The sequence below is a fragment of the Photinus pyralis genome, unplaced genomic scaffold (assembly GCF_008802855.1).
Source record: "Photinus pyralis isolate 1611_PpyrPB1 unplaced genomic scaffold, Ppyr1.3 Ppyr1.4_LG8, whole genome shotgun sequence".
Lineage (NCBI taxonomy): Eukaryota > Metazoa > Arthropoda > Insecta > Coleoptera > Lampyridae > Photinus > Photinus pyralis.
In genome coordinates this window covers 22,367,156-22,378,975 of record NW_022170819.1, presented here as the reverse complement: position 1 = coordinate 22,378,975, position 11,820 = coordinate 22,367,156, and the positions used below count along the sequence as shown (strand labels likewise).

The following is an 11,820-nucleotide window of genomic DNA, read 5'->3' as shown; positions in this document are numbered from 1 at the left end:
CGCATCGAGCGATTCTTTAAAAGCGTTAACTTTTTTATGGTTCTATTTAACCAAATTGCACAATTTTTATTAATCAGAGGGCCAAGGGCCTATTATATAGTTACCTTTCTTGTTATATTTCGGAAGTTATTCTATTTGTTACATAACTAGGAAAATTCCACAGTTCGTTGATTTGCATAAATCATCGGGACAATTGTTAGAAAAGGTTGTTTTACGACTCCACTAGTGTAAAAAAATTAAGAAAGTTCTGGCAGGCACCGAGTCTGAAAGACAAGGCATGGTTTTTAAATTTTGTTTATTTCATTATGCAATAACTTTAAAAACTGCCCGATAGATAGTTACATTCACGAAACTCCAACCCCTTTAAAATTTCGCTAAAATACAGAGGGACAGCTGAGACCACTTTCTACACCTGTTGCACCAGAGTCGAAACCGTAAAACATTTCAACTGTATCTCGTAGAAAATCCCCATAAACAACCAATGCGATGCATGTTCCAAGGTAAAATCTATGGAGATAAATACAGGACTGAAAAAATTAGAAGATACTGTAAATAAATTTTGTTTGGTATTTGGAGGAAGTAAATTACAAGATCAAACGAACTTACCTTAAGTGATGTTCGATCTTGATTATATGAAGGCCTCGTTGAAGTAAATAAAATTGTAGTACCTCTGCTTTCCGTTAGAAAAACCACACTTTAAAGCGAAACAAGTAGGCTCCGCATGTTTACCCGTTGTCAAGCCAACAACGCCTCAGTCTCTTTGACAGTAGTTGTTGCATGGAAGTAAATGGGATTTAACAGCATAAATTTGGGTGGGTATGGGACTATTTACTTCAACGAGGCCTTCATATAATCAAGATCGAACATCACTTAAGGTAAGTTCGTTTGATCTTGTAATTATATTCGGCCTCGTTTCGTAAATAAAATTGTAGATGTTTAAAGATTTTGCAACAACTTTATTATAATACACGATGTTTTCGAAGAAAAACAATATCTGATTTTATCTCTAAAATACAGAAAACATTTATAGAACAATTCCAGTAACACAATTTTAAGCTATATTTAATACCGCTCTAGCAAAAACAGTATTGTCCTGCACAGGCCTGTTATAAAATCGTGCAAAGGTATTAGATTTTGATGACCATCCAGCAGCAAGTCTGATGGTATCATAGCTTACTCCGGACCTGGCTGCTTTCGAAGTCGATGCATGCCTCGTGCTTTGCGGTTTAAATTGGGATGTATCTAAACCACAATCTTTTAAGGCTTGACCTATCCATCTACCTATAGTCTGAGTTGAAGCCCGACGATGAGGCTTCTTATTGGTGATAAAGAGAGACATGCATTGACCTCTATCTTCCTTGGTCCTTTTCAGATACTCTAACAATACCCCTGCCACACATAGGTTTGGATCCGTTTTATAAAAGGGCAAAACTAATAATGGTTGCAATTTATTTACACCTGAAGTCTTTATCCTATTAGGGATTCTAATCTCAACCTTGTCATTAAGAACAACAATGTTATCAATATTAATTAAGGACAGAGTTTGAATCCTTTGACCTGTAGCAAGAGCTAATAACAGTACCAGTTTTTTCGTTAAACATGGCAGAGAAAGAGTTTTATTATTGAGAGCCCTTGCATAACCCAAGGCTATGTCCGGGTCCCATACATTTTCATATCTAGGCCTCGGTGGTCTCAGACTAAAAACACCTTTAAAAAATCTCTTTACACGAAAATCAGACGCAATTTCTGGTCCTGCTATTTGTGCAATTGCACTTCTATACGAATTCAAGGAACCAAACGAAACACCTATATTAAATTGACAAGTCAAAAAATCTAGCAAGGCTGGAATAGTGACACAAAACGGATTAACTAACCGTGTATTACAAAATGTCCACCACAGTCTTAATCCACTGTTATATTGCTTAAGCGTCGAAGCTGTAATGGAAGCCAAGCAGATTTCTATTGTGTTTTCCGGTATGTTTTTGAGTTGAAGAGCTTTCCGGATAACTTCCCTACCACCAGGGAAAGGTGTTTTGCCATCGGATGTGGTATCCCGCTAAAAGAAAGTAATCGGTCAGAAGGTTCAAGTATTAACGGTTCTTCCGTTAGTAACGATAAAAACACAGGGTACCACGGCTGAGATACCCAGTAAGGGGCTACAACCACCCCTTCTGCTTGATCTTTAATAATTTTTTGAAGAGTCCTCAGCATTAAAGTAAAGGGAGGGAATGCATAAAAGGAAAAAACGCTCCAATTTAGAGTAAAGGCATCTACCCTGAAAGCTTCTGGATCTCTTTTCCAAGACACGAATGTCTTGCATTTTCTATTCAACCGACTAGCAAATAAATCTATATCTGGGACACCAAATCTTTTCAACACTTTTTGAAAAGCAGAATTTTCTAGAGACCATTCTGTCTCCTGGTGTTCCTGTCGAGAAGCTTTATCCGCAAAAAAATTCTCGCTTGACGATATGTAAGATGCAAAAATGTAAATATTTCGTTCTTCACACCAACCCCAAATGAGTCGAGCAATCTTGTTAAGGTTTTGAAACCTCACACTTCCCATACGATTAATTGTACCAATGGCAGTCGTGTTGTCCACCCGACATAAAATATTGCAATTATGACAACCTCGAGCAAAACATTTTAACCCAAATAAGACTGCTAAGAGCTCGAGTTCATTAATGTGATTTTCTTTCTCTGAATTGGACCAAAAACCAAAAGAGGTGTTACCATTACAGTATGCTCCCCAACCGGTCTTCGATGCATCAGTAAACAATTCTATATCGAAAGTGTCAGAACGAATAGGATTACATGAAACCGCCAGTTTACTGATCCACCAAGAGATATCTGAATGTAAGAAGGAATCTAGAGTCATCTTAGCCTCATAGTTTCCCCCAGAATGCCGTAGAGCTCGATATTTTTTTTGTTCAAACAATTTTGTATATAGGAATCCATATTTTATAGCTGGGGCTGCCGACACCAGAGATCCAATAAATTTTGAGAATTCTCGAATCTTACATTCTTGTACAGTAATGAATTGATTGGCAAGCTTAATCAATTTAAGGCGTTTATCAGATGGTAGGGATAAAGACATTGTTCTGGAATTATACACAAAACCTAAATATTTGCAAGTCTGGTTTGGTATAAGGTTACTTTTCTTGTAATTCACTATAAAACCTAAACATTCAAGTAGTTTTACTGTTTCCGTTACGTTGCTAATACACTCGGATCGTGTTCTCCCTAACAGGAGAAAATCATCTAGATAAACAACGGAAAGTAAACCTTTCTCTCTAAGCAGACTTACAACGGGTTTTAAAATTTTTGTGAATACCCACGGTGCACAGCTCAGCCCGAAAGGTAGACAATTCCATTCGTATAACTTGCCATTGAAGCAAAAACGTAAATATTTTCTATGGCAGGGGTGAATGGGTATTAGATAATAAGCATCTTTTAGATCGACAGTGCACATAAAGATATCTGGCCTAATTAATCGAGCAACAGTAGTGTAACCCTCAATCTTAAAATGATCAACAGTAATAAAATTATTAAGATGTTTTAAATTCAAAATCAATCGATTAGATCCATCTGGCTTAGGTACAAGAAAAATGTTTGATATATATTGACCTTCCCTCGGCTCAACTATACTGATAGCCCTCCTAAGCAACAGATCTTGGATTATATTATTTACAATTTTGGATTCTTTTTGTGACCATTTTGGTTCTACAGGTACACCAAGTTGACTTGGTTTTGTATGAAAGGGAATATAAAATCCCTTGATATAGGACACTATCCTATTGTCAATACATAACGCACTCCATCTAAACGCAAACTGTCTGAGTCTTCCACAAGGACTACTAACCTCTAACGATCCCTCTGTCCTTGTTTGGATTGGAAATGTTTGTAACGTTCCTGCCTCTTCAGGGGAGTGTACGCTGGTGCTCTGGTTTGGGTGTAGGGAGTTCGGTAACTTTGTCTCAATTGTTGCACTCCCTTCTTCTGCAACAACGGACGTTTTGCGTTTCCCTGTTTCGAAGGTAAAGACGGTCCAGAAAATGTACGCTTCTTAGGTACCTTTAATTGATTTGCAGATTTTTCCAAATCTTTTGCGGCTTTTATGCTACTGTCTAATTCACTTCCAAATAACCACTCGGTTATGCAAGTGTTTTTTAAGGTATCCCGTAAATCCTTATTTAAATTGAGTGCGATCAGGTCCCTACGCGATATCGACTCGGTGTGGTAGATGTCACTCAGCAAACGTCCTACATCGTTCAAAACTTCGATGTACGATATGTGTTCTCCGCTTCCTTCCTTAATTAAATTTGTGACAACACAACCAACACCAGAAATCGCAGCACTTAACTGCGATTGAAGTTGACTCAATCGTATGTCTCTCCGAAATGTACCGTCTTGCACCGCAACTTTTACCTCCGGGTTAATTTTTGGAGGTAACAAATCTGGGCAGTTTTTCGGTGGAAGATACTTTTTAATTAAATTTGTTTTTATGTCTTCTGACAACCCTAATTTTAACAATTTTGTCCAGCGAGAAGCCAAGTCCGGATGGATTGAATCGGAAAAACCTTTTTCCATAATGTCATCTTCACCTAACAAAGTTAAAATAGCTGGCGGAAGCACGTCCTCAGACTCGTCTTCACGAAGCTCCTGAATTGTTTCATCTGCAACGCCAGATAAATATAAGCAACAATTCAAAACCCCCGGCCTTACACAACCAAAAACTTTAAAAGTTTGGAATGGGTATGACCGTATTAAATTATAAAAACCAATATAACAAAGACATAACTGAATTTTCAGTCGGTCTTCTAGGTAAAGACCCAATTAGTGTTGCTCTAGGCACAAGAACTCTACCACACTAGGTAGGTACCTATGTTAAAAAATTAACAAAGGCGAAATAAAACAGGTTCACCTCACTCGGCGAACTAACTGTACTCACTGACAGTTAAAGGAAGGCAAAAAAGCCGACCAGTGCCTCACTAGGCACGTTCACCTCACTCGGCGAACTAACTGTACTCACTGACAGTTAAAGGAAGGCAAAACAGCCGACCAGTGCCACACAAGGCACGTTCACCTCACTCGGTGAACTAACTGTACTCACTGACAGTTAAAGGAAGGCAATAAAGCCAATAAGTGCCACACTAAGCACGTTCACCTCTCGGCGAACTAACTGTTCTCACTGACAGTTGTAAAAAGAAAACGCATTCCAACTTACTACCATTGTGTGTAAAATTTTCTATCCCGGCTGAGCAGTTCAACAATTCTGTATCTGCTACTTCCTCATTAACACCAGAAGGGCCAGGAGAAGATAAACGTGACAATCCTTCACGTACTCTTGACGGCGAAAAAGGTGACTGGCTACATTCGCTATCAGAAGGATACGGAGACGGTGATTTCCGCCGGCGTCTTCTTTGTTTTCTCTCAACCTTTTCTAGTCGTCGATCAATTTTCTTAAGCAAACTTCCAAAGACGTGCAACGCATCTGGAGAAGGGCTGCGTTTCTTTAAATGTTTCGGCATAATACCAAGTAAAAAGAACGCACTAAAAAACGACGCGTGTAGTTAAACCAACACAAAAACAAAGACTGAGGCGTTGTTGGCTTGACAACGGGTAAACATGCGGAGCCTACTTGTTTCGCTTTAAAGTGTGGTTTTTCTAACGGAAAGCAGAGGTACTACAATTTTATTTACGAAACGAGGCCGAATATAATAAGCATAAAATATGGTGCAATATCCAAAATGTACATACAGGGTGTTACATGACCGTATGTAAAAAAAATCGGGTGATAGAGGGAATCAAGACAAGAACTATTTCCAAATAAACCGAGGGTCCAACGTGTTTCGTTTGGGAGCCACCCCCAAAGAAGTGGTGAAATTTGGATTTCTTCTTTAATGTTTTTCTCAGCAACCATAAGAGTCTTCTCATCGATGGGTCACACACTGGCTGAGCAACACTTCAAAGACTTTCGAGGATGTATATGTATGTATTTTGTACGTATTTTGGAACTCCGTATCTATTAACACCCGGGCGACTTTGAATCCTTCCAGTCCGCTTATTATGATTTTCAAGGTCTGGAAAAACGCACGACTCCCTGTCCTATTTGTACAGGGGGATTCAGATGGAGTAGAGTGTGGTGACCCCTTTTCTTTCATAGTGTTATTAGCCCGAAGTTCGGAACAGGTTAATGTTACATGCGATTTGCCCCAAATTACACATTTTTTTCGGAGTCGACAGGGTCGTTATTGATGACCGGATTTTAAGTAACACAAACAGGCGTTCTTTGCAAATAAAATTCCTCACAGTTTTTGTAAGCTTAAATATGGACCCTTAAAACCACAGTGACTTTATAGAGACAGTGGCGACAACAGAGTATTATTTAGTTTTTGAACATGAAAATGATGAATCTGGAATTAGTTTTTGAAAATTCGAAAAAAAAGTTCCACTGCAATTCTTAGCCGGACAACGAAAATGGAGAGAATTCCACGAAATTTGTTGTGTGCATGTTACGCACACACATCGAAAAGCTCAATGAGCGAAAATAAGGCCCAGAACGCGTTATGGACGAAGCATAAAATGACCAAACACCGAAATTAAATATTTTTCCGTGTTATAGTCGTGAACTTATGCTCATAACGCGTTGTGGTCATTTTAGAAGCGAGCATAATGCGTTGGTTCATTATCTGTTTTAATTAAAAATTACGTGTTCTATTTATTTTAACGATATTATTTGCTTGCTGGTCACTTTATTTTCATGTTAAAGGATTGCTGTGTGCAATGGAATGCGGTCAACTACACTGCCCACAAAACACTTATCAAATAGGGCGAATAAAAATTGCGTAAAGACACGTACACGCTTTTCGACCGTCGCGAACCAGCCACGTTTTTTCATTGATTCCAGTATTTAACGAAACGCCACTTCTACTATTAAAAATCTCTTTCTCCAGGACTTTCAAATAAATCCGCCCATTACAATTAAGGCCTCAACACACGAGTCGGTTTTCACCGAGTCGCCCGACGACCGGCAACCTCCTGTTATTTAATAAGACAATGTATTATGGTCATTCTTCAAACGAAAAAAACGCGTTCTGGCCGCTTCTAAAATGACCACAACGACTATAACACGTAAAAATACTTCATTTCGGTGATTGGTCATTTAGCTTCGGCCATAACGCGTTGTGTGCCTTATTTTCGCTCATTGAGCGTTTTCGATATTTGTGCGTAACATACATACTTGATGAGTTAAGGAACAAAGTTGTCGAACAGTTTTTTAATAGGCGACATTTTCAATTAACTACATGCGAAATTAGATTACTCACTAGTAAGCGGGGGACACTTTGTAACCCGAAGGCCCAATCTTCAAATAAGTACAACTTGTGTTAGAAAAGTTATTTTTAAAAAAACCAATCGACAATTTTGTTCCTTAACTATGTTAACTATGTATGTACATAACAAATTTCGTGGATTTCTCTCCATTTTCGTTGTCCGGCCAAGAATTGCAGTGGAACTTTTTTTCGAATTTTCAAAAACTAATTTCAGATTCGTCATTTTCATGTTCAAAAACTCCCAGATACCAAATTTCGTCGAAATCACAATTTTTTCGCACCCCCAAACAGGGGTACGCTCTTTCATGGTAGGAATTTTGGAAAAAAAATTTCAAAATCGGATAGGGCATACCCGAAAACCTATTCAAAGACGTGCCACCCATATTTGTAAATCTTATGGTTGCTGAGAAAAAAATGAAAGACGAAATTCAAATTTCACCACTTCTTTGGAGGTGTCTCCCAAACGAAACATTAATCATTAAATTGTGTTTCACATTTCAGTGTCTTCTGTTACTTCTTGTCCCTTGTCGCGTGTTTCTCCTTCCGGGATAAAAAGTATTATTTTAGTCCCTCAAATGGAAGACAAAACACGTTGATTTACTCATTAGGTATTTAGGCCATTTAGGGCTTCTGAAAAAAGTTTTTCATCAATTACCAGTAGTAAGAGGTTAGGCACCGTTTTACATCTAAAACACTTTATAAGCGAATTACATGCCTTATAATATCGTAAATCCAAGTTATATGTCCGGCTACCTATATGCGTCTTTAAAAATCGAGTTTATATAAAACTGGAGACGGAAAACGTAAAATAAAGCAAACACAGAAACAAAGTGTAAACTAGTAACGTGAAGCCGTCACAATCACAGGTGACACTGTCAAAACAGTATAATTAATTATTATAGCACGGAGTGTACCGCGTCGTTTTGGAGGCTTTCTATTGGCCAGTTTGGAATTTAGCTCCAATATGGCGACCGGAACCAACGACCAATCAAAAACGAGATACCCTGTTGTCGCCACTGTCTCTATAAAGTCACTTGTAGTTTTAAGGGTCCATATTTAAGCTTACACAAACTGAGAGGAATTTTATTTGCAAAGAAGGCCTGTTTGTGTTGCTTAAAATCCGGTCATCAATAACGACACAAAGCAAACAAAACGGACGTGCCAAAAAATGTTTGTCGTCCCACTCATCTAAAGGAGCCTTGACACTAGGACCTACTACAGTGTCACATTCTGAACCAGATCCCTTTTTCTCTTTTGGACCCTTCCTGACTTTTAAATTTTTTCTCTAAATATTTCTTTAAATCCAGTGGCCTGTCTTAGATAGCAGAAGAAGGTGTTCATCGTACTTTTCATCTGAAAGTTTGTCCGTTTGCTCCAGTATTTTTGGTACTTCCATCACAATTTTAATAACCATAGAAAATAATATGAAAGATTAACATGCGTCAATAATTTTTCTTCGCCTTTACAGAGATGTTATAACTTATAAGGTATCTTAGTAGCAGATTGGAAAGCGGAATGGATCGTTTGGCACAAAAACAAAAATTAGAATCAATTCGGAAAAGTGTTTAGGTTAAATATAATAATTGATTCAGCAATATTAAGCGCCGTTTAGCTTAGAAAGCACAAACTGTGATTCAATGGAGATCCACGTCTATAAAAGTGAGGTAGTGGATTTCGAGAAGATAATATAACCTATAAGACGCAATCGACATTGAAACCAATCCGCGAACATTCCTGCTTAACAAAAAATGCCGGTCCGCTATTGTTTTTAAAGTGTCGCTGTCGCGAAAGTTGCGTTGGGTCCGTTTCGGCTTTCTGTACAACAGTATAAATAGCCAAGCACAAAGAGAAATGGAGGGCCATTTTAATGGCTGCAAGAAGAAGATCGGTTTAAAATAATTCTCAGCCGAGGGGTTACAATTATAATTAGGGTGTAACGTTCGAGTAAACAATACGTGACCGACATTGAAACGAAATCGCTTGATTCTCTAAACGGGTTAGAAAGTCCTTTGATGCCGCTCAGCTCGTAGTCAGGCTCATCGCTAATAAATCAAAGACAAGTTCGACCGTGGATCACCCAGAGCAGACAAAGCACAGTCAGTCGAATTCCAACTTTGAGAAAACCAGTCACACTCATTCGAGAAGTCACAGCGAAATGAAACTCAAGAGTCTGCATCACCAAAACATCCTTCCGGACGACGCGCGGAAAATCGCGGGCAAGCTGCTCGAGGGCATCGACAGCGCGATTCAGAAGCGCCACCAGTTGGCAACGGCGGCAGATGCCCGGGTCTATGACTACTTCGTGCAGTATACCTGAGATCAAGGGGTTGCATTCGCGCGAGAATCGATCCTGTCGTGCAGACCCTTCTGGCAACTGAAACAGACCTTGAATTTCCGACAGTCTGAGGTGAAGAACAATATCGAGAAAATCTTCCATTCGATGGTGATAGACTACTGGCCAAGTCCGTACAGCGAGAGACCAACAGAATGGCTTGTCGATTGGTACGAATTGAGAGTGTGAATGTTATGGGTATTTTTATCTATTGTCCTGTACCAGGCTCGTTTCTGATTTTCTTTTAATCTGTCGACGTATTGGTAGACTTCACGATTAACTTCAAACATAGACGTTACGGACTAGCCCAATACACCTTTTTCCTTCGATGATTTAGTTGTTGATTTTCTATGCTTCTTTGCACCAATTCGGTTTCTTTATTCATGACATAGCGAAGGAGTGGTTTGCCACCCGAAACGTTCCTCTCTCAAATCTCGCATGGTCCACATGTTCTACTTACATCCCGGATAATATTTTCTCGATTTCACATGTTGAATCAGCTTTTTTCGAAAACTGCAAATGACATTCGGATGGTGACCAAACTCTTTATTATTGATGAGAACCTGTGTTCAGGTCGAGGTTTTCTTCGTGTCGATTTGGAAAAATTTGCCCTGTAATGCCTCTTCCTAATTTTTGGCAGATGAACTATATCGTAATACAACAAACTTAAATGTGTATTTATTATTGCTATGTGACTACCACTTCCCTTTTTATAAAGTACAAACGAAATACATAAGATCAGTACAATTACGAATAACTGTCCAAGACTGAAAAGGGATCGACCTGTTGAGATTTTTTTTACCGTCTCCACTCACACACCAACAAACACAGTAATAGATCTGACACCTAGGTATTTCCAGGCTGTCCATTGGTAGTGTATTTAGTTTCCGTCATATATACAAGCATCAACGACGCATTGAAGACTTTATTTCAAACATGCTTCCTATTCATCCACACCAACAACATTTCATGTTCTTTATAATAGGCTTTTGCATTTGGATTTGGCAGGTACCAACTTTATCTGCTTCTGCAACAATCCACTGAATGACAGAAGCCATTTTATAATATGTATAGGCTGTATCGAAAGTTTATATGAACAAAGGTAAATCTCACGAGTACGACGAAATTAAAATATTACCTTTGAACTGTGGCAGGACCGTCTGAATTCAGAAGAGCGCTTTCTGCCAATAATCTGCAATCAGATAAATCACAGCAAGAAAACAAGAAAAGGTAGTAACAGCGCGGCATAAAAATGCGAAAAAAAATTTAAATTTGTCACGTCGAGCGACTCAAATACTAGAAATCAATATTTAATGGAAATCAAGATTTCAATTTACGTTATATTACGGTATACAAATCGTAACGTAACGTTAACTTCAGGAACTAATTTTTAAAGTAAAAAAAAAATGACTATACAAAAAAAGTTATCTGAAGGATTTGAAACGTAATCAAACGAACACGGGTTTCGATTTAGGTCACTACAGCAAATATTGACGATATCAATCTAACTTAAAATGGTGGGTCCCCATGTAAAATGCAATGTCATCCAGGTTCGATGTAGATATTTATTCCACGGATGCCGCGTAGTAGGTAGTAATAACGGGTGATCAAAAATGAGTTGCTGTCGAGTCGCTTTTGGAAGTTCAAGTTAAATACGATTTTCCATGTAAACAAACATTTCAAAGGCGACTCGACAGCAACTCATTTTTGATCGCATAGTATAGTAATGTTCAATGAAGAGATAAATATAGGCACCATCGCAACAGCACAATCTTCTCTGAACAAAAACAAGTACAGCTTGCAAGCAGGATTAAAAAAGAAGGGACACAATTAAATGCAGAAAGGTACATGGCGTGACCTCTAATGACAAAAAAAGGAACTAAGGTAAATGAAACACACTATATCTAGACCAAACAGATTTACAGAGGAAATATATAAATGGCATAACAGGTACTAAATGGAAAGCAAATTTTAAATGTTCAATGTAAAGAGACGTCACAAACTATCATCTGGGGACGAAATAAAAAATTTTCTTAAGTCACTTACTGTAAATACAAAAGATTTCTTTGTCTTGTATTCTTTGTTTGAAGCTTTCACACACGCACGGCTAAACCTGTCCTAATTTTTAATCACAGCCTTTGACATTGCCAACAAC

General features: G+C 38.4%; 1 protein-coding gene across 5 annotated transcripts; it reads right to left on the bottom strand.

The window, feature by feature from the left end:
* Positions 1-854: 854 nt before the first annotated feature.
* On the bottom strand, positions 855-5,599 carry LOC116179757. Of its 5 annotated transcripts, XM_031499584.1 has the most exons (3): positions 5,227-5,599; positions 3,862-4,675; positions 855-2,056 (listed from the first exon to the last, which is right to left on the bottom strand). In XM_031499584.1, exons 1-2 carry the CDS (start codon positions 5,528-5,530, stop codon positions 3,864-3,866), a joined length of 1,116 nt encoding a protein of 371 aa, XP_031355444.1. In that variant the 5' UTR covers positions 5,531-5,599; the 3' UTR covers positions 855-2,056; positions 3,862-3,863. The 5 variants fall into 4 exon arrangements, with proteins under 5 accessions (XP_031355444.1, XP_031355441.1, XP_031355446.1 ...); XM_031499582.1 differs by having other exon boundaries at positions 855-4,675; positions 5,230-5,599; XM_031499581.1 differs by having other exon boundaries at positions 855-4,675.
* Between the last annotated feature and the right edge of the window lie 6,221 nt (positions 5,600-11,820).